The sequence below is a fragment of the Argiope bruennichi genome, chromosome 5 (assembly GCF_947563725.1).
Source record: "Argiope bruennichi chromosome 5, qqArgBrue1.1, whole genome shotgun sequence".
Lineage (NCBI taxonomy): Eukaryota > Metazoa > Arthropoda > Arachnida > Araneae > Araneidae > Argiope > Argiope bruennichi.
Window position 1 is genome coordinate 81,333,461 of NC_079155.1, and position 24,246 is coordinate 81,357,706.

Below are 24,246 nucleotides of genomic sequence, written 5' to 3' on the forward strand. Positions count from 1 at the left end.
AAAAAAAATGAAGTCCAGTGATCATTTCATGTTTAATAATTGCTACGTGAGAATTCACCTAGTATAATTATAAATTACTGATATTAATATGGTAAACTAAAAATTTATATAAAAAAGATTATAGTTTAGTTTGTATACCTACAAAATTATAACACTTTCAAATTGAATTGATCATGGAACTGGATTCATATCGAAAAGGAAATATCACTACAATGGCACTTTCCATCCAAAGTTTATACCAGTATCAATAACATGTTAATGTAGTAATCACCATGAAAAAATAAATATCTTAAAATTTAAATTCTTTAATTCTGATTCTTTACAAAATTATCTATTTGGAAACTAGGAAAATAAAGTTTCTTTAATCGCCCTACTTGCGACCTTCTTTTATCTTGTCTTAGGTAGCTGCCTAGTCTATTTAGTCCTAAATCTATCAAGGAGAACTATGAACTAATAACAATAATTATAAGTTCAGTGCTTCTGAAAGATCTCGAAATTTCGATTGGGGTAAGATTCGAATGATACAAATTGTTTTACAGCTACTGTTAAAGGATGAACCTCTTCATTTTAAAGTACCAGCAGATGAAAATCTATGGGCACCGACGAAACATCTGAAACCATAACTGGATTTCGAAACCTTTCTAACTGACGATTCAACGGTCACAAGAATACAGAAAAGGAAGCTCGTTATGAAATTGAGTCTCGAAATGGTGCTTTTCAGTTCCACAGTATCGTTAGACTACAATGACCTCTTAATTTCGGAGCGAATCTCATCAGAATAGATTCATTTATAGAAAAAGGTCTCAAATTAAAAATTCCATCTCAGGATTTTTTTCCGAAATGGCTAATGGAAAATCGTCTTCAAGTTTAAAGATTCACAGAAATCGTTAATCAGTCTGAGTCTCTTTTTTATTTTAGTACAAATATATAAAAAGGGAGATATAAAAAAAATAACAAGAAATGAAATTTTTCGTGAAGTCAAAAGAAATTAGAAACATGAAACAGATTAATTTTGGATTAGAATTCTAAGAAATATACGGAATATTTTTTTCTCCCTCTTATCTTTTTTTTTTTCCTTTTGTGTAGTGTGTTTTTTATTTCAGCCGATTATCTGCTCTTGAGCGGTTTCGACCTATTTTTAGAATTTAATTTGCCACGAAAAATTTATTTTATCTTCATATAGCTGTAGTATGACAATACTAATTTCGTGAAAGTAAAGAAAAACATATTTAAGAGTTGTAATTTTTTTTTTTCTTTAGGTTTACAGAGAACTTACTGCCAAACTCACAAATTTAGGTAAGTATTTATTTAAAAAAATTTTAAAATTTTAAAATAAAGATTCATTTTTATTGTTATTACTAGGTGATATATCCAGCGTTGTTCGGGATGGAAATCTTTTCTCGTTTAATCCTTTTAATGTAAGAACTACTTTTATATAAAATATTTTAAATAAAAACGTTAAATATGATTTATTTGAAATAATTTTTTTAGTAAAATTCTTTTATCGCCAGAGACTTTCTTTGATTAATATGAAAATTTCAATTGAACCAATCGATTTTTAAAAAACCCCGATAATTAATTTTTTTCTCCTTCGGCTTTAATTAGTTTTTACATAAGTAAATAAACTTTATCTGTTAAAATCGAAGCAAAAACTGGCGAAAATTATTTTTAAAATAAAACAGAAATATCAAAAAATAAAATAAAGTACTTCGAAATCTCACCGTTGCCTTAGCAGCAGAATAACTATATATTTCCTTGTTTTAAAATCATCTACAACTGGTCAATTATTGATTAAATTTTTAAAAATGAAATTGAAGATTAATGATAAAAATAGAAGGAAATGAAACTGGTATCAATCAAGGGGAAAAACTTTGAATTTTATGATGGCATAAAAATTATTCTATGAAGTTATTTACTCTGAAGTTATTGCGGAAAAAGTGCAAAATTTCGGTTAATTTGGAATTAATTGAAAGTTTAATTTTCTGCACCTTACCTTAAGTAATAATTATTCAAATTTTAGTTGAATCTGCTCTGGTTATTTAGGAGGAGATTCTGAGAATACACGCATACATAAACACGAAGACTTCTTTATATTGAGGTTATTTTAATCTCTACACAAATTAACACACAATCCTTGTCTTAATCTTTCTAAGCGTATCATCTATTTCTTTGCAGAGCAACCTCGTACCCAACGAGAATACGAGGACAGCTTCACTTTTAAAATGTTTTTGTTCGAATTCATCAATATGTACTCATCTCTCATATACATTGCTTTTTTTAAAGGCCGGTAAGTAAAATAAGTTTATATATAACTCTACATAGTTTTTTAATATTTAAAATTATCAAATGAGTAGTGCTATCCTAAGTAATAAGAGGCTGAATACAAATTCCTAGCTAATTCTTAAATTTTCATTTAAAAAAAATTTATTAACATTTTCTATTCTGATATTACGTGGTATTAATTCCTATTTCAATTCATACGATATATCTAGCAATGGCCACCATTCGAGGGTTCATAAGAAAAAGAAGATATATCATCTTTTTTTTTTTTTTTTTTTTTTTTTTTTTTGCATGCATAGAGGAGGAGAATTTTAGTTTCCATTCAAGTGCTCTTGAAGGGTTTTCAGAGGAAATAGATCCTGATTTTCATCCCGCTTGAAAAAAAAATCGGTAAAAACTGACAGCGCCAGCTCATCTACAGCGAAGTATTCATTTCTATAATGCACATCAGTCTTTAAAGCCGGGATAGCCTGGTTGGTAGAGCGAACCCCGTCGAGTTCGAACCCCGCCGACCGAAGATTCCCCACGTGCTTGGTGGCTGACGCGCGTTAAATCTGTCGTGGTCACAAAGTTCTCCATGTCGAGAGTAATACCACTGGGGGTACTGGATCAGGGGTGATCGTTCTCCGAATCAGGTCTAAATTACGATCTGTGTTTGAGTGAATGAAATGCGTGAATGAAGTCCGCCCCGTAAAAAGGGTTGTGACGTGTGTGTAGCTAAGTCGTTCTCTTTGCCCTAGATGGCGCTACTATAGAAACAAGAGGCGTTCCCCCCCCCCCCGGGCCTAAATCCGCTGTCTTCGAACAGCGGGCTTGCCTATGGCAAATGCCATAAGAAACAACAACAATAACATCAGTCTTTGCAATACTGGTTTAAAATCAATTAATATTCGTTGTCTGTAATCTTTGAATAAACTGTTTAGAAACGCAGCCAGACTATAGAAGATGCAACGTTTTTCGTTCGATTCATTTCCCGACCTGCCATTCCATACTTTAACCCATTGAATCATTGGCATATGTTATGCTTAAAAATTGGTCAGATGGTTTCAAAATCATTTACTTGTTCCTTATGTTCCATCTGCTTTTATAAGGAACATTTTAGATTGCTTATGTTTTATTTTTTAGATACTCGAATTAATTTGCGACATTAGTTTTAATGTTAAAATTAAAAATAATTTGGAAAAAAAATAGTGGATATTGTTTGATAACATTGTATTTAGGGATTGCAATACCGGACCAAAATTTCAATACCGGTATTCGGTATTTTTTAAATTTTAATACCGGGATACCGGTTTTAATACCGGTATTAGAAATTTTAGAAAAAGAAAGAAAACACAGGTGTTTCTTTGTTTTATTTGCCAGTTTTGTTAGAGAGTGTAAATATCACAAAAAATAAATTATAACTTATAAATTATAATAGTATATAATCACAAAAAAGTAAAGAAATATTTTATTTATTTAAATCACAAAGAAAGTGTAAATATCACTATTCAGTCTGTGATACTATTACAAATTTTTGAAATGTGATCTTAAAAAACATAATCATCAATTGTACTGTCATTAAGCCTGAAAAGTAATTTTGTGTAAAAATGACCAGCTGTCGAAAACGCTCTTTCGACATCTACGCTAGTTGTTGGTACTGTTAACAATGCGCGATATACTATTTCCAAGTATTTACCTCTAAATCCCTCATCTTCAAACAAATTGATTTCTCGTCGGATGGTTTTGGATACAGCTGATTTCTGTATTGTATTTTGGTTCGTTGAAATTTTTTTATTTATCGCTAATTCTAATTTTTGTTCAAGAGACATTTCCTTTTCACTATCGACAGTAGTGACATCATAATCTTCGATAATTGAACCGAATTCTTCTGAATGTGGATAGGTTTGTGGGTAAAAAATTTTAAGAAAATTTACTCTAAACTTAATCAGATTTGAATTGGTTATTTTCTTTTCTTCTTTTTCATTTTTAAAATCATTATAATTATGTAAATACCATAAGACATTTTCTATTTCGGTATGCCTATCTTTTGTGTGATTTTTCAATGTAATATATAATTCTTCAGATAGTGATGTGTGCTGTTCTTTCAGTGACTTCAACATGAAATTTATTGTTGCATTAGCTGTTAATAAATTAGAATCTCTCCGATATAATGCCTCAGTCAGTTTTATTGGAAGTAGAGCTGATATAGTTCTGGATATTAAGTCGAATTCACTATTTGAAAAATTAATTTACAGGTTTATTTTTACAGGAAATACAGGAAAATTATTTACAGTCGATTATTGTTTTTAGGATTGGATTTCTCAGTTTCAAAAATCATTCCATCATTAGGAGTAAACTGTTCCAACGTGTTTTAGGATCTAATATTAACATATATTCTGTTTTATTTTCAGTTAGTATATATTTTAGTAATATATCATTTTTATAGGGGAACGTTTAAATATCTTAACAATTTTTCGAACTTTATAAATGATAGGAAACAATTCTTGATAGGTTAATATTTCATCCTCATTAGCAATATCTTCTTCAAGAATTACATTGTCATTATCTTCATTGTCAATATCACTCTCACTCTTAGTCTCTTCAAAGTTGGAATCCGAAATTTCTATGTCCACAATATTTGGATTCTTCTGATCTTTATTTATTTATTTTTTTTTTTTTGGTACAATACATTATTACTCTTACTTGAATTCCATGTGTATAGCACAACTGCTGATTTGCACCAATCAACTTTTCAACTTTTTTTCATAATTGTTGCCCCATCAGTCGTTATGGATACAATATCTTCTTTCAGGGATAATCCATGTTTCGCTAATTTAGATTTAAGCCATTAATTGTCTAATTAATTTCGCCCATTAGGGAGACATAAAAACAAAAACGTATACTATTTTGCTATGTTCGGGATACCTGAACATATAGTGGAGACAATTTTAAAAATTTCTAGTAAATACCGAAAAACCGGTATTTAAACTTGTGAATACCGGTATTACGAAATTGTGCAAATGGCTCAAAATACCGGTATTCGGTATCCCGGTATTGCAATCCCTAATAGTCATCCTGAAATTTTTCTCGCATACTGTCTAATAAAATTGTTATCCCTTTCTCCAATCTCACATAAGAACTGGGATGCTGGGCAAAGCAGTGAATGCCATGAGTGCTCAGATTTTTATTTTCAAAGTCCGCACATGAGAGTTGTGTATTTATAGTACAGAAAAGAAAACCGGTACTTGTGTATTATTAACTGCATGCCATTGGCGAACAATAGTTATGATAGAGCCTATTGGCGTGTGATTTTCGGTGGGGGTATTTTTGACAATAAATCTCTGGGATATGGTTAATTCACAAGTACTAGAAAACCGAATATGGATTTTAGTTATCTTTTTTCCCGAATTTGACACAGAACTACCATTATAAATAGAAGCACATACTAGATTTCATTTCTTTAAGTCATTCAATTTTTGAGTTATTGTGTTTATAGACAGACAGACAAAATTTTGAAAAAGGCGTTTATCCGAAACCAGGGAAGTATGAAATGTTCTAGTTCTTTAGTTCTAATTTTTTTACCTTTACTTTACTTTCTCTTTAAGTGCGGGAAAATATAAAAGATGGAATTGATAAATTGCTTAAATCAAATAGGATTTTTAACTTTTATGCAAGCGATAAAAATAATAAGTAATTAAAATATACATAAGGCTTTTGCAAATGTAAAATTTCGAGGCGAAGAGGATTTTAAATCATCATTTAATTCTTTCGTTCCTTGTATTTCGAATTTCTAATAATTTTAAAAATTAACTTACTGCAACTCAAAATTCTCAAATAGTCAAAATGGGTTGTAATCTAACGTAACTAAAATAAAACAATCATTTTTAACGTTTTTTTGTGTAATATAAATTCCCAAATAATGCAATACTTAGAGATTACTTTAATACGAAATTTAGGATTCTATCATCATAAATTAAGGCTTCTGCTTTTTAAGCAAGTTAATTGGCTATTAACTGTACTTCCCCAGAACCAGTATATATAAAGTAGGACCAGAATAGTTTGAAAAATATATTTTGCACTCTTGAAACCTGGTAAAAGGTAAAAAAAGACATATTCCAAATGTTTCTTTTCCTGAATTTATTTTGGTGACAGAAATGTCAAGTCCCGTCTGTACCCGAAACGTTTCCCATATAAAATATGATGCGTAAACACGAAACATGTTCTAAAATATTTCCTTCCCCGCAAAATGTCTTTGGAGGAAGGCAAGATTCGATGCGTGTCATTTTCATCTAATGTAACTATTTGCATGCAAAAGGGATTTTCTGATGTGGAAACAGCTTTCATCTAAATCTTATCCATGTCCATGCGTTTTGCGAAATGATTTAGCTTCTGCAGAAATAAGTTTTATCATCAAAATGATATATAATTCAACGTAACTATAGAAAAATCAGAGCAGGGAAAATTGTATACAAGGTGAATTATTTTTAATATTTCTCAGAAATAACGCAAAAGAATTAGGATATTAACAATGAATTTTAATTAATCATTAAGAAGATCTAATCTGCAAATAGCTGAAATAACTAATTTTTTTTTGGTTCATACAACTTGTTTCGCCGGGCAACAAAAAAATTATTTTGAAGTGAACCACACAATCGTGAATTATAGTCAGCGGACTTAGACGGGACCTGGAATGTCACCAACTCTCCAAGCTTCCGCGCCACACTAAATGGGAAAGCATTTGACTCTGATTTATTTAGATACATTAGGTCCGCTGCTCGACGTTAATTTTGATAAACTGGAATTCGAAACTATAATTCTCCAGACTGGAAACCAAGACCTTAACACCTGGCCACCGCAACTTTAATTAAGTATTGTTAAAATTTAACACCCTTAAAGGAAAGAAACGCATTAGAAAACCCATAGAAAACATAATTTTGTAATTATATCTGTCTTTGAACAATATAATTCAAAAACGCTTTAAACTACACGAATGAAATTTGGTAAATAGATTTAACACCACATTTGTAGACTTTATAAAATTCCGAACTACTTCCATTCAGAGAATGTCTGTATGTCCAACTGTTTGAATACAAGTGAACACGAAAACCGCGAAACATATAAAACTAGATGGTACGATTTAACATCAAATTAAGACCTGTATCGAATTCGGAACCAAATCCGTTAAAGGTTGACTATCTGTTGACTTTTATACGCATGTAAACGCAATAACTGAAAATCTCAAAGACTTAAATAAATTAAATTTGGTGCGCGATCTTGTGACAACAATTGAAGATCTGCGCCAAATTTTGGCTGCAATCGGTAAGGGAAGAGGTGTCTAAAATACACATTAACTATTTTGGTGTGTATTAACCTCATGCCAGTGATTAATATACTAAATATCGCACGCTAATATTTTCCTTGGCAAATGTTGTTCTACAATTTCCTGCTTTTAATTATACACAAGAACATTCATTAGAAATTATACAAGAAAGTTTTGGGATAATTATTTCTAATGGTTTATTATCACTATAAAAACTTATCATTAAATTTCTTCCTTGCCTCAAAGTAGCAACTTATGTACAAACAAAATATTTCAGTATTGCTTTACAGAAGAATACCATCTATATTTCTTTCATTTGTATAACAGTAACAGGTTTATATATTAATAAATGTTTGCTTGCCTATGGAAGCTGTGAATTAAAAGAAGTACACTAACAATGAAATAATATCAAACCTTAATGAATATTTTAAGCTTGTTGCGCTTAAGTATTTTTAAGGAATACATGAGCTGAGCTTTCAGTTCATTACAGAAAGTTAATTTTTCAAATCATCAATCTCCTAACGATATATTTTTCATTATTTTTGTTAACTCTCACTTAATATTAAATATACAAATTAAATGGCCCATTTCAATTAATTGAGTAAACATATTAAATGAAAAAATGCCTTTTTCAGCTTCGTTAATTTATTTAAAAACTAAAATAGGAGCCTTGATTAAAGACGTTTTGCATTAAAATATTCAGAAGACCCAATTACTACATCGGAAAATAAGCACTGCGTGTAATATAGAAACGATTGATTAAATGTATTAGTAATCTTTTAATATCGAAGTGTATCGATTTGTGCTAAAGAGTTAAGCGCTTCATTAAAAAATACCGTTGAGTGTCATTATTATAATCGGATTATTTCAGGAAAGTCTTCATTAGAGTCATTTTTCGATATAATCGAATGACATTAGAAAGAGGACTTCTTGGAATAAGTCTTTAAATTTCAAAGAAATATGTGGATTAAATATCCTAAGGACCTTCATTTAATGCGAGAAGATTATGGTGCTAAAAGAGGATGAAATTGCAATGTGAGTTAATGGAATTAATTTCAAAATCCATTTTGATGAGATTTAATAACAAGCTTAAAATAACTAATAAAGAGTTTAACATAGGATTGTAAAAAATATCCTTAGGCAATTATGATATTAATAAAAATATTTACTGTAACTTAAATCACATTTTTAAAAATTTTTTAAACGTATTCTTTTAAAATTATTTACCAAACTTAGAGTTGAAAAGACCTCCTAATTTTCACTGATTATTATATCTTTGTATGTTAAGAAAAAGCATTTCTTTATGAAAATACTATCGCTCTGTGCTAAACAGTATCCTGTTTGAAGACCATGGAAGTTTAAGCTAATCCAATAAGTCATATTTTAATATTTTATTTCGTTTCAATGAATGCTTTTAATATATTTTATAGGCTTACAGTCAATTGGCATTCAGTGACCTTTCATATAAAGGTGTTTAACCCTTTCTAGGGTCGTGGGAAATGTGCTTCCCACCAAATTTATCAATCTTTGTATGAAATTATGTAGGTTGGCATCAGTTCTGACAAATTTTTTTAGAAAGATAGAAACATAGATGCTTCAGTTCTTTATCTCACACAAAAATGACGTGTCTTGATTTGTTACTTAATTATTAATTAACCAAATTAATTAATTAAAGAAATTAAATTTATCTAATGAGCTAAATGAATCCCTTTTCTTTTTCTAATTTCAAGCCTAAAAATATTTTAACATATGTTTAGAAAAAAATGGTACTTTAAAGGGTTAAGATACCATTTATAATACTTTTTGGAATTTGGCGTTTATATCTACGATAAAAGTTGAGTCAATTTCTTATTGAAGCAAGAATATTTTAAGACTGTTTAATTATTTACAATTTTTTTCAAACTAATTTGCGAAGAAAAATATAACAGTTTTTGCTTATAATAATAATATTAGGTTTAGTGGCATATTAATTGCTCAAAATGAAACATTCATTACCATTCATTCGTTAATAGATTTATTAACGTTCATCTTGTCCTTCTATGATAATTATTAATATCTGCCTCACATGCAGATTTTTTTACTCATATTTAAATACATGTTGGTCTTGTTTTTTTTTTTGCTTTTTTTAAAACAGTAGAATTAAGTTAAAAATTCAGCATAGATGAAATAAAAACCAGAGAAAGTAGCCTTCCCAAAATTTAAAACTTGGCTATGACATTGACATGACTTGACCTTGGCTATGACATTGACATGACTTGACCTTGGCTATGACATTGGTGGAAACTGTTAACAAAATATTCATCTTTAACGTGAATACCATTTGTGCTCAATCTGCCTGCGATCTTTGGCGATTTGTTTGGCGAATAATCTCTAAAATGAGATTAATCCACATGTGACCGAAAGTAAACATTTTCCTCTCACTGATTTTGAAAATAAAATTTGGAATAAAATTTCAGTTTTAGTCAAAAACACGTACCAAATTTATTTTTTGTAAATCACTGAATTTTTGGGTTACTGCGTTTACATGCAAGTGAAAGTACAAACCGACAGACGATCAACCCTTCGACAGTTTTAGTTTGATAAAAAAAATCTACATTTCATATGCAGAATCTGATTTATTTATCTTCAAATCAATAACATTTTGCAATAAAATTAAATGAAATTTGGTATAATTATTGGCAATAAATTGATCAAATTTGGCATCTATATTTTAGATACCAAATTTTATTTATCTTGCTTGTTACATTTTGTAGTAATGAGTTGATTGTACTTGAATAGTCGTTTCCTCTGAACGACAGTCGTACAGTGTTTCTCTGAATAGATTTCACTAAAATTTGAGAGACATCTACAAATTTGGTCTAAATATAAAATTTCATCTGTCTGAGGTATCATATATCATCTGTCTGAGGTAAGTGTTTGAGGTATCATATGCATAAACAGATAAAGCTACAGACATAATTCGAAAGATACGATTTTTGGACTCATTGTGGTCTAAAGCATAGTGATTTGTAAAAATTTCGAATTCGAATTTTTTTGACGATTATAAAATCAATACTTCAACAATGCGCCATTAACAAATGTTCTAATCATTTTATTATTTTAATGGTTTAAGGACTCCTTCAACTTTTTTCATAAGAACATGAATTTAAAACAATAATTATCAAAGAAAAGAAAACAAAATTGGTTCTAAAAATTTTTAAATATAGTTTTAATTAATTTTTCATCACATGAATCGTAGTTAAAATTCTTAATGAGTTCATGATTTAGATAATTAGAATTAATTCTTCTTTTCATAGATTTTTTGGCCATCCTGGACAAGCGTTTACTTTATTTGGCTTTAGACAAGATCAAGTGAGTATTTAAAAATTATTTAGAAATCTCAAATGGATGTGGTGCAATAATTTTATGTTAATTCCATATGATTTAAATTATATATTTTTTCACTTCTTCTCTTTTATAGTGTGAGCTTGGAGGGTGCCTTTTCGAAGTATGCGTTCAGCTGGCCATCATCATGGTTGGAAAACAAATTTTAAATAACATTTCTGAGCTTTCTTGGGCGTGAGTACATCGACTTTTTTTTTCGGAGATAGAATCAAAACATTTAAAATAGATTAGAACCATTGTCGTGTTTTAGATTTGGCAGGTTGAAACTCTACCTAGGGCCAAAATCCCAAGAGAGAAACGTAGAAGACCCCATTAAAAAGATGTCAATAGTCAAGCTTATATACAAAATTTGCAAATATTACATTTTTTTTATGAAATATTTGGAAATTATTAATACTTTTTCAAGTATAAACGATTCAATTCATATCTTTTTATTTCATTCATTTATTTATTACAGTATTAGAAGAAGAGATTACTCAATACATTCAGGAACAGTACAGTTACAGTAGTTAAATATTTGTCCCGTCCTTTTAAGAATGACGAATTTCTTCTGGGTGTATACATATTGTGAAGATTGACGAAAAAAAAGGCTTATGTTTCAATAAAAAAATTAATTCAAAACGTAAGGAGAAATCTTTAAAACATAGCTGTTAATTTACTTGAAAATAATATATATTAATTGCTTTAAATGGTAAATTTAATTAATGTTTTTTTTCACCTTCTTTTCTAGAATTTGCCCCGGATATAATAGTTATTATTTGAAAGGAATCCAAACTTGGTTTAACATAAGCAGTTAAGTCTTTTTTTGCTGGAAAAATAACTATCATATTGAAAAAGATGGAAATAAGATAGTTTCGTTGTCACTCATTAATAAAATTATTTTTGAGCAAAAAAAAAAAAAATTCTTAAATTTTGAACTTTGTGTCGGAAAAAGATGATCATCATATTATTATAATGCTTTAGGATTGATTCGTATATCTTTATTTCATTTTCAAAATTTGCTCTTAATTATATAACAGCGACACTATAAATAAAAATATAACAGCGATAATATAATTTAAAATATATTTTATCCATGCAATAAACCAAGGAATACATCTAATTAACAATGAAAAGAATGGCTACAAAATATCCTTAAAATGTTTTTTTAAAAATCATCAAAATTAGAAAATGTTTTACTGCAATAAAACTGGTATTTGTTGCTCCATTTTCGAACATCCTTTTTAAGGTAACAAAAATTCGCTTGCTGCCTGTCTGTACTTCTATAGATATTGTTTACTGTAGGGAAATGATGAACTGGTGGAAGCGTTGGTGGAGGACGCGAGACGGTCCAAAGGATAGAGTTGCCACAACTCGCTGGGAGATCGACTACAACCTGTTAGAATGTGATCGCATGGCCCTCTTCGACGAGTACCTGGAAATGGGTGAGCATTTTTATATTCTTCTTCGCAGATCATTACTAAAAGCAAATTTTTCTAACTGAATATTTAATATACTGAATACTGAATACTTTTTAATAATTTTTAAACTGCTCTTCCATAACCAGCGTTTTCTCCTTTCTTATATGCTTTCTCAAAAAGTGATAACTGTTTATTTTGACCACCATGGTTTACTAGGCGATTTTCAGATTTCGCCAAAATGGTTGCACTCTCGAATGGGCGATTTTCAGATTAAGCCAAGATCACCAAGCTCCATAATACATAAAATTCCAGATTCCAATCAAATAATGACAAGAAATGGTTGGGGATAATTTGCAGTTTGCAATTTATCGCAGGACAGAAAGAAACTTAATCTGGCACATTTTGTATTTCGCTTCGTATTTTAATTCAGATATTCGAATATACAGGGTGGTCAAAAAAAAATTCCCCTATATATGAAACCCTAGCGGCCTATCCACTCAACCAATCGAACCAAAATTTCAGACATGGTTGTTTGAAGGTATGCGCTGGAGATTGTGATAATTCTAAACAACTCAGAGCTCACGGTTACAGTGAGAGAATTTCGAAATTTTCGAATGGCAACACCCCCTTTTTCCTTGCGCAAATTGATCAGCGTATTTAAAAACCACAAATGACGTTGGAACGATTAACGTGTGATGAAAATTGCCGGCGTAAAGCATTTGCAAAGAAGAGCATTATAAAGGACTAATGACAATACAGAGAGGATAGAAAAAAAAAAGCTTTTATTGGAGTGGAAATTTATAATTACAGATTTTCAACGTGTTCGCCTTCGCAGGCGACAACGCATTGGATTCGGAAGATTGTGGACAACAATGTCGGACGTAACATGAAAGAAGGAATCTGCATAACTTCACACGTGTTATGACATCTTGCAATTCTGACACATCTCCTGGACCAGGCGTGTACACCTTAGATTTCAGATAACCTCAGAACCAGAAATCCATAGGAATGAGTCGGGGGATCGCGGTGGCCACGAAACCGCAAAGTTATGAGAGATGACTCTATCACCAAAGTGTTGTTGCAGCACTGATCGAACACATTGGGTGACGTGTGGAGGAGCCCCATCTTGCATCCATACAATGTCACTAATGACATTTCGTTGCTACTGTTTAACCCTGTGAATTATGCAAAGTGCGTCAAAGCTCCTCCTCTCTGTGTTGTCATTAGTCCTTTATAATGCTCTTCTTTGTAAATGACTTACGCCGCTAATTTTCGTCACACGCTAATCGTTCCAACACCATTTGTGGTTTTTCAATACGCTGATCAATTTGCGCAAGGAAAAAGTGGGCGTTGCCATTCGAAAATTTCGAAATTCTCTCACTGTAACCGTAGCCATGAGCTCTGTGTTGTTTAGAATCATCACAATCTCCAGCGCATACCTTCAAACAACCATGTCTGAAATTTTGGCTTGATTGGTTGAGCGGATAGGCCGCTAGGGTTTCATATATAGGGGAAGTTTTTTTTTGGACCACCCTGTACATTTGACTTCGTTTTTCAGACGATTGAAACCCAAAATTTCATACAAATCTACAACTTTGATATCAAACCCACACACTAAATTTTATTTATCTCCCTTGCTTTGTTTTTAAGTTGTAGCGTTCATACTTTCAAGAAGGTCGATCAAACCTATTTGTACAGATTTCTAATACAAAATTATATATAAAATTGCATGTATCTCTCTCATTGCCTTTTCACTTATTCACATGCTGAAGAACGATCAGAGATAATGTTTTCTTATCTAACTCAAGTCAATCTAACACAGATACATCAAAATCTAAAGATTTTGTCAATTAAAATCACTTTTCTTTATACGCTTCGTATAAAAAAATGAAAAAAAATCATACTCACATAAATATAATAATTCGGACCATTTTAATCATTTTTCTAGGATACAAGTAATCGAGAATTTTAGAAATTTGTAATGATTTAAAAAAATGTCATAACTTTTCAAATTGTTTTGATAACTAAATAGATATTTTGATATCCACATGGCCTTATCGAACATGTTTTTGCATTTGAGAATATTGCTCGTAAGTTATGAGCTGGTTATAAGAGTGGTAAACTGAAATGTTTTAAATCTGTCTCAACAGCTCTTTTCTTCAATATCTCTGAGATTTGAAAATGATTTTGCATTCACATCGAAGAATAAATGAAAAGATTTTTTTTATCTCTCCATATATCTTCCGAATCATTGGAATACTAAATGATCCTTTCTTAAACATTTATTTCTCACATCTGAAAAAATTGGATATTGACCCTGCACCTTCTGATTTTAAACTGGTCTTTCGTAAGTTAATAGAATTAAATTCATTCCGAGGCAAGAAAACTCTAGAAAATCTATAGTTTCTTACAATAATCTAATTTTATTTCTAAAAAAGATGAAATCCCATCTGTAAATTATTTTCTCATACTTGCGAGTAAAATAAGTAGAGTAAATTAAAACATAATTCATTTTCTTCCAGCTTGTTTTAAAAAGGAAGAAAAGTTGGGAGAGTGAAAAAGTCTTTAAATTATTCTTCAAAAATCTAACAAAAATGTGCGTCTGTATGAATTATTTCTGGCGTACTTCCAAAAGTAAAAAGTAAAATAAATCTCTGAATTCCATTCTTTCCTTTCTTATGTATGCGTGCTTTTCCTCATGCTATATTTCATTCATAAAAAATAACCATAAACCATTCAATATTTTTTATAAAAGAAAGATATAATCATTTCAACCAGGCTCTTATAATAGTTCGATTCAGCTCAGTTAAACAACTTTCTGCGAACAACAAATACAGAAAGAGTTATTTCAGTGAACTTTTTATAGGACATATGAAAAATATGTTGTCCTAAGATGCATCCTTTTAAAACTTTTCCAGAGGAAATTGAAATTTTCCTTCAGTTTTGAAGCACTCTCATGGAGAAAAGCAAACTTCACAGTTACCAGCGGAAAAATTCATGAATAAAATAAATGGTTGAATTTGAAAAAGGGGGAAAGGGTAGAAATGGAGTAAATTTTTGTCAAAGCACTGATGTCAGAGAAAAATTATTTAAATACTTTGTTTTTTTCATTATTTTATATAACTTCAAATATTTTCTAAAATTGTTTATATATTTATAAAAATATAAATTTATCCATTTTCTATAAAACAGTTAGAAAGTATTGATTCTTGGAAATCTTCACAACAAATATCCAATTCTTTTTGAATCTTAAATAAAGTATATGGATATGTACCTCTGAAAAAATTATAGATATTAGTCTATTTGTTTCAGTTTCAGCATTATTTTCAATCCTGGAATTGTTTTGAACACTCTTTTTTTATGGAAACCTAAACTCTCTGTTTCATTTTTAACCAGAAAAAAATATATCGAAATCTAATGATATCGAAAACTCAATTGTTTTCCCTAAAGTCCCTTCTTTGCACTTTTCAATAATTGGCATTCACTGATTGACGAAACACCAGTATAGGACTTCTAGTTTTTGACAAAATTAGACAACATGAATGACAGGAATGGGTTGCAAATTCTGTTTTATTGGAATGTTCTTAAACTGCATTTTTCAATAATTGACGGGCGAATGAGGGCTTAACAAAGAAATGCTCGTTGTCATTGAGTTGACTGTTGCAGTTTTCATGATTTTCTTAGTTCATGAAATTCCCTCTCACCCTTCATCTCAGGAAGAAGGCATACATGTCAGTCCCCTTCTTCTGGCACTGAAATAGATATTTACCTCTGTACCCCAAAATCATTTTAAAATTAAAAAAAGGACGTATTAGTTCTTATTTCATGGGCAAGGCAAGATATGTTTGATCAAGTGTTATCGAAACTATCACGGTCCATTAATGAATGAATTATGGGAACGTTCCATATCTTTCAAAATCCAAGAATAATGCTCCGAAGAAAATGAAAAAATATTTTCAATAAATTTATTAAAACAGATTTCTATCTATATACTCCATGGAAGTTTCCAGCAACAGGAGAAAGAATAATACCCCGAATCTATAATTCAAGGACATAGCAATATATATTAGACCAATTTGTATCAGAACCATTAATAAATGGTTGCAAAGCCCACATCAAATTCCAAGAATCATCCTCCAAAGAAAGAAAAATTACATTTTCAGTAAATTTGCCGAAAATGGCTTCGGCTTTTTAACCCTACGATCATTTTAACAAACAAAAGATGATCCGATTTATCACGCGTCATATACATTGTAAGATATGGTAAACCAAGTTATATCAAAACCATCACTGCCCATAAATAAATAACTGCAATGTAAATTGGAAATCCTCACGCTTTTCAAACTAAAAGAATCAAGTTATGAATAAGGTGAAAATAAGTTTTAATCTCTTGGTACACTGTATTCCATTCATTTTTTGCAATCTAAATGCAATTAGAACGGAAGAAAGCAAAAAAAAAAAAAAAACATAAACTACCTTTAGATTTGATTTTCTCTTATTAAATGCCACAGTAAAGGTAGAAAAAACTTTCCTCTGCAACTTTATGAATTCCACCATCACGCATAGCTAAAGAATAAAATAAATCTAATCAGTATTTCAATTAAAACTTTCTTTATACTTGCACGAACTTCTCTCATAACTAATATCATTCGTCAAGAAAGATCCAAAATGCATTCATTTAATTCAATACAGTGAAAAGAAATGTACATTTATACCACACCTTTAAATGAATTCGTTTTCAACGACTCTAAACCACTTTGGGTCCAAATATACATACGAAAAGAGACATTCTAGAGAACCTCTTTATAAAGTTTTATAAACCTGTCGTGTCTCGATACATGATTCTGGGATTTAAAAAAATGTTTTCAGGAAACGGAAGCTCTCTTCATTTTTGAAGCGCTCTTCTAAGGAAAAAAGTAAACCTCACAGTTCCCCGTAAAATACTCTTGAATCAACTCGGCCTCTAAGTTTAAGAAAAGGAAGAAACGGGCTCAGGAGGGGAATTGTGGATGGAATTCATTCAAGCAAAATAGATCGATAATGGAAGGAAATAAATTATTCAAATGCGATAGCTATCATTTTTTTTTTTTTTTGGAAACATAAAAAAAAAATCAATCTTATTGATAGCTGTCAATTCATTCGTTTTTCGAATACATTTATGGAATGGAGTATTTTGCTCCAACATAGTTGAGAAGGGATTATTAATATTGTAAAGTAATTTATTTTATTTACAGTAAATTATTTTTTGTGGGGATATTGAAATTTGTAATTAAATAGACTCTTAAATACTTTTTCTTGACTTCAGATGGGCGAATTTCTATTGTATTTGTTGTATTGACATAAAAACGATAAATAAAAATATAATGGATTTCTAAAATATTTAAAATAGCTTAAATAATCAAAGTTATTACATTATTATTATTATACTTAATACTGAATGGGACATTTAAAAAAAGGTAAACATTTGGATTATTGGCTAATCACAAACAAAATTTTTGTTTCAAGGCATTTAAGTTCACTTTCACTGTATCGTCTGCCAGCTTAGATAAGCTCATAAAACTCACACCTTATTTTGACATTGTTTTGTATTTTCTCGTATACGAAGTGTAGAGAAAATACTGTTGTGGCGAATTGGTATGGCCGAGGATAGAACCTGGAACCTTGTGGTTCGCAGTCCAGTAACATAATCATGATACAAAAGCAATTGCTCGTGCAGCGTAGTTGTTAACTGGCTTATAAGCTACTCACCACAGACTCTCCCTTCAGTGAGACGGAGGTGAGACGAACGATATGGTTGTTGAGTGGTGATGTATTAGCTGTTCAATTTAATGTGCCTGTACCTATTTGAGTAGCGCCAAGCGTTATGGCGAGCGTGTGTGGGTGAGTGGTTGCTGATGCTGTTGCTGCTTCAAGTGAGTCTGGCGACTTTGGTTTGCTGCGTCAAGTGAATCTGACGACTTTGGTTTGCTGTGAGTAGATGGCGCCACAACAGCTGTAAGAAGGTTGAAGGTTCATCGTCTGAGGTCACCAATGTAGCCCATTGGGATGAGCGAGGTAGAATCTGGGACTTTGTGGTTCGCAGTCCAGTAACATGGCCATGATACAAAAGCAATTGCTCGTGCAGCGTAGCTATTAACTGGCTTATAAGCTATTCACTACACTGTAATCGTCAGAAAATTCGAGCTTGAGATTTTAACGGAACTCCACTTTTAAAACTTCCCTGAGTTCAAAAAAAAAAAAAAAATATTTTGGCATTATATCTATTTGTATGTCTGTGAGCGAAATAACTCAAAAAAAATTTGAGCTACACACATGAAATTTAGTATATGAACTTTACACATTCGAACGAAATCTGTCTAGCTGGCTGTTCGAATAGGTGTAACTTCGATAATTACAAAACGAAAAAAGTTGGATACATAAAATTTGGTGCACAAGTTTCGAATTTAATGTGTAGATGCTTTCCAAATTTTGAGCCAAATGTGTCACATGATCGTTTGTCGCTCTGTGCTTTTGCATGCATGTAAAACCTACGACTTATATCATAGAAATTTGGTTTGTGATCTTTTGACTGCAACTGTAGTTACTGCAGTTACTGCAACTGCAAGTTAAATTTTGGTTATAATGGATCTTCGAAAGAGCTCCCAAATTACATATTAGCTTGATAAATTTAGTAAAATTGTTAGTTTCGCACTAAAGATCTATATATCTTAAGCATTATCCACTGATGTCTATTAAGACATTGGCGACGATTGACAGTTTCATTCGACTGAAAGTGGATAAAACTATTACTGGAGAGTATCCGATGCACTCCCGCTAGTTATTGATGGTGAATTTATGTTTATTTTGGTTGTACTGCGTACGCATTTTTTTTTCTTGGCGCAATTTGTTTTCTAAAACAGATAGAATAGAAATATCTTCAAAATAATGAAATGAAAGAAAAAATGATTAAAATAAAAGAAATTTCTTAACGAAAGAAAAATTATTTAAAACATTTTAAAATCTCTTTGTATTTCTAAGCAATAATATCAGTTATCCCTCTTCTTAAATAAGAATAAGCAAAATATATTTTTAAATTTAAGAAACGAAAATTATGGTATCCAGCATAAAAGAATTTAAAGTCTTTTCTAGAAAGCTGTGATAGACTTCGGCTAAATTTCTGTTATGGCATCAATAAGGTCTTAAATTGATGTTTGAGGATCAAATAACCAGAAATTAATGAACATGGAAGCTTTGAAATTAAAATGTTAAATTAGATGTCATTCTTATTGTTTAATTAAGGCAGAAAATTTTGACGTCAATCCTAAAATAATTATTATTATGCAGTAATAGCATATTAATATATAATAATATATAGTATAGTATAATATTTATTATCTTAATAATTATTCTAGCTTCAAATCCGCCATTATTTATTGTTTTAATTAAAAGTTTTTCATTTTATATATTTATTACATTTTTATTATTTTAAATTTAGTTATCAAAATTTTTATTGGCCTATTCATCACCTATATTTTAACATTTTTCTTAGATCCGCTTATATAAATATTTCTGATAATTAATTTAAAATCATATTTAGAAGTTTTAAAAATATTTTAACATTTGACACATTTTACTAAAGGCTTTTGCCTTCTTCATGTATCACGATTTCAGAGAATTAAAAAAAAAATGAAAAATTCAATTAATTTTAACTATGCAAAAAATAGCTTTCTTCGTTAAGTATATCAAATCCCAAATTTACTTTCAAAGAATTTCTCTAACTATTAAAACCGCTGTTCAAAATAATATGCTTAAAATACTTTTGAATAGTGAGCATCTTTGAAAAAGCGAAAAGTTCTTCATATCGATCTAATGCTTAAAGTATGGAGAAACGGAAAGCACACCGGAAAATTTTAAAGGCCATTACTTATTGTAAGAAATAATTTGATTCTTTTACACTGTATAATAACCACTGAAAGAAGCTTCGACTGACGTAATAGGTTTCTCAACTTGCTAGTTTCAGAAAAATAAAGAATTTTCTGACTTGCTGACGTCATTGATGACGCTGTTTAATTCCTGGAGATAGAAAACTCTATTTCTTTAAAAAGAAATATGGCTGATATTTCCAAAATGTCGCCAAGGATAACCCCTTTTGTCAAATAAGTGAAAAATAAAAATAGATAATCAGCTCTTATTAATTACTAGAATGAAAACTGAAAATAAATTTTCTGCTTCGTGGGAACTTGTCTTTACAAAAATAAATGGACTTAGCTTAAAGCGAATTAAAGCTTCTTTTCTACGTAATAAATAACTTAAATTTCGTTTTATTCACTGTTTGATTGTACATATAGAATAAATTAAATGCAATCAGAAGATCAGCGCATTTTTTTTTCTTTTAAAATAATTTATAGAAGGTAGCTCGAGTTTATTTTTATTTATATCATCGCAATGTATTTTACATCTGGACACATGAATTTAATTTATGTGTCAAGACATCACGGATAATCTTGATATTTTACTTTTTTTGTCCATGATTTCTTCTGAATAGGAATTACCTAATTTTGTAATGGTTACATAACTCTACTACCTTCTCTTTTGATACAACAGATGGCGTTACCTTATTAACATCAAGGTATATTCCTCACGATCTTTCTCGGGGTCATTATTAGATTGTATTCTAAGCGAGTGTCGTGTGTTTTCGTGTTCGTGTTTGTGTCATGCGCAATATGGAACTTAGAAAATAATTGAAAAACTCTTCCTGAATCTCGTCAATTATTTCATCTGTCTCATAATGAAGTTATAAAGAGTCTCGTCTCTATACGATTTTTATTTATCATTTAATATTAATATTAAAAATATAAGAAAATTTAGACTGAAAAAAATTTGTAGGCAAATTTTTCTTATCGGTTTTCAGTTTTTTTAGAAAAAATGGTTACCAAAAAATTACCATTGAAAACGATTAGGTCTTAAGGAAATCTATTACACCTAATAATAAAATATATTACTTATATTTTTTCTGATTATATTCTAATAATTCTTTGCTTATAAACTTTTACATTTTTCTAAATGTTTAAATTTTTATTTTTATTTATTTATTTATTTTCTTGATTTTGTCCAAATTCCAAAAATATCCAACCACGTCTCGGTTATTCGTTCAGGTTTGAGATCGTTTGTGATGTTCAGAAAATCTGATTGCTTTTGTTTAAACAGTAGCTTTCTGTACTATAATGGAATAAGTAAAAATTATTATTAAAAAATGTTGAAACTACTGTGATAAATTATCTTTAAGATGAATTCATATATTACTTAAAGAACAGAATGAGTACACGTATACTTCATTTTTTCTTCTTAAACTAGCGAGGGAAAAACAATTTTTTTTTATTCATTCATACTTTATGCTGACTCTGAACCAGTAAACTACGTAAAGATTTCTAAAAATGATTAGCTGAATTATTTATAAATAAATATGGCTGCCTTACGTTTTATTCTACAGTTGATCTATTATATAGTTCTACTTTATAGTTGATTACGGTCATTTATTAATATGAAATGCAGCTTCTTGAATTGAAGGACACAACTCATGGAAAAAGGTGACAATTCAATCTCAAATTTAGTGGTTTACAATTTAGGTTTATAAAATAAATAATTTTAATCTAAAATGTAAAACGCTAACATGTAGGTCGAAGATAAATAGTCAAATGTAAATAAATGTCTATTGAACGTTTCATATTATTTCATTGAATTTTACAGCTGAATTTAATTCAATTCTTCGCCTATCTAATTAATGAAGGGGCTAAATATTATAAGAAATGCTTGGAATAGAACACGCTGGAATCTCTACTCGGTAACAAGAAACAAGGCACAAATGAAATCAAAGTAGTAATGTGTTACAAAAGTTTTAATTGAGCGCGAAAAAAGGCTTAACTTGTTCACTGTCGCGTAATTCGCTTGTGGTCCTCAACTGCTATCTAATTGTAGCAAACCATTTACCTAATTAGATAATCTTTCTCTATTTCAATTAAAAGATAGCAAAAAAGAGTAATTTAATTACATAAAGGGTTCGAATATCAAGCGTGAGTCATGGCGATGAGCGTTTGTACGGTAGATAATCGTTATGACTTGCCTATGGAAATTGATATTTATGTCTTTCAAAACTGTTGCCACGCAAAAATTATTTGTTGCATTATTTAAAACTTAAAAAATACCTTTTTAAACATATCAATTTTATTAAAGTACAATTTCTTTCATCCTTTTCATTCAATTTTTTAAATTTAATTTCATACACGATTTGTAGCAATGTTCTTTTTTTTATATATTATGATGAAATTTAAACTCATCCTTCAAATCATTCAATCACGTGCTTTTGAGGTTAAAGGAATCACTTTCTTCAAACAATGGAAGTGGAATTTCCATATCCGCTTTCATTTTGTAGTGAATGTACTTTTTAACTTGCATGTAAAATTATTTTTATTAAACTGATTCCACTGAATTCATGCTTTTCGTTCTTATCAAATAACAAGGTTAAATTCTTTAAAATGCCTTCCATATTAATTGTTTAATAACCTAAAAGGACAAAAAATTAGGTAAAGAAGCTGTTGCCACAGGGGGATAGTTTGATATATTTCATGAAATTTTACTCATTTTTGAAGTGGAGAAAAGTTAAATAATATTCGAAAGTCAAATGTCAAAGCGATTAATTGCGTTTTCATTGATTCAAAAACAGTAAAAGTGAAAAAAGTGAGAAAAAATCGTCATCACAAAGGATCCTGCCTCTCAGCTGAGTGAATCCAAAAAAGAAATAATAGTCTTCCTTTTTTTTTCTTCAAGATAAATAATGAACAATCTGAAATATTACCTGAATTTAAAAAAAAAAAACTGATTTAAAAGACTAAGAGAAAACCAAAAAAGACAATTTTAAATTTCAGTTTTTATTATATTTTAAGACGTAAAGAATTATGGATTGCATAGTTATTATTTTTACAATGAATAAGCTATTAGAAACTATAAGTTATGTTTTACAGTCTGAAAACATAATAAAAAATTATAAAAGACCAAAATGATAAATATTTAATATTAAGTATCTTATTTTGGTTTATAAACAACGTTAATCAAAATATTTCCTCTTGGTTGAATAGTTATTTTATAAGTATAAAATATTAAATACAAAACGGCGCTGAAATATTTTCCTTAATGAAGAATTTTTAAGGGACATAATGGTCTGAGATATCGTGAATAAATTTATCAATCCCCTTTTTTTCCACTTTCTCTAAGATAAATTTCAACTGTGTGCTTTATTTCATATATATTGTTGCTAAAAAATAGAATTTGCTGCTTTTAAATCCTAAAATGTAGTTAAATAAAAGTATATAAAAAGCTATCTTAACTTATTAGAGTAAATATAATCCCATTATTAGCATGATTCACTTGATTAACACGATTAATTAATTCAAATAATAGATGTAACAGCACATTCCGTTAGATGATATGATGCCTCATCTTACGCTGTGATGAGACAGTATGTTCTTTTTATTTCTGCATATACAAATTATGCAAAATATTGTAATTACCATTAAAAAAATTCTATCCTCGAAATTTAATGATCCACTCGTTTTAGACTTCGTTTCAGTGCGAATATCTACTCTTGGAATTTTATTTTTCTTCTATGAATCCAGTAATGAGTAAAAGATTTTAATATTTTGCATATTATGAGGCCCCTTTCTTTTAATAAGCTAGTCAATTAGTCTCACATTTTAACCTATTTTTAAGATAGTTAATAATTCTGGAATAATATTTTTTTTTAATTTATTAGGTTTCTAAACATGGCTTTATTATTTTTATCTATTATGACTCGAAACTGCCAGGCATTTCTATTTGTGCAATACATTATTGAAGCTCATGTTCGCT

The 24,246-nt window shown here is 29.8% G+C and overlaps 1 protein-coding gene across 3 annotated transcripts in view; it reads left to right on the plus strand.

Moving 5' to 3' along the window:
- The window catches only part of LOC129968728 (anoctamin-4-like), a 255,838-nt gene that overhangs the window by 196,616 nt on the left and 34,976 nt on the right, over window positions 1-24,246 (plus strand). For all 3 annotated transcript variants that reach the window (XM_056082911.1, XM_056082912.1, XM_056082913.1), the window contains 5 exons: window positions 1,260-1,296; window positions 2,176-2,287; window positions 10,879-10,933; window positions 11,043-11,140; window positions 12,251-12,390. In XM_056082911.1, the coding sequence (XP_055938886.1) occupies window positions 1,260-1,296; window positions 2,176-2,287; window positions 10,879-10,933; window positions 11,043-11,140; window positions 12,251-12,390 (442 nt within the window). The remainder of the gene's footprint in view (window positions 1-1,259; window positions 1,297-2,175; window positions 2,288-10,878; window positions 10,934-11,042; window positions 11,141-12,250; window positions 12,391-24,246) is intronic.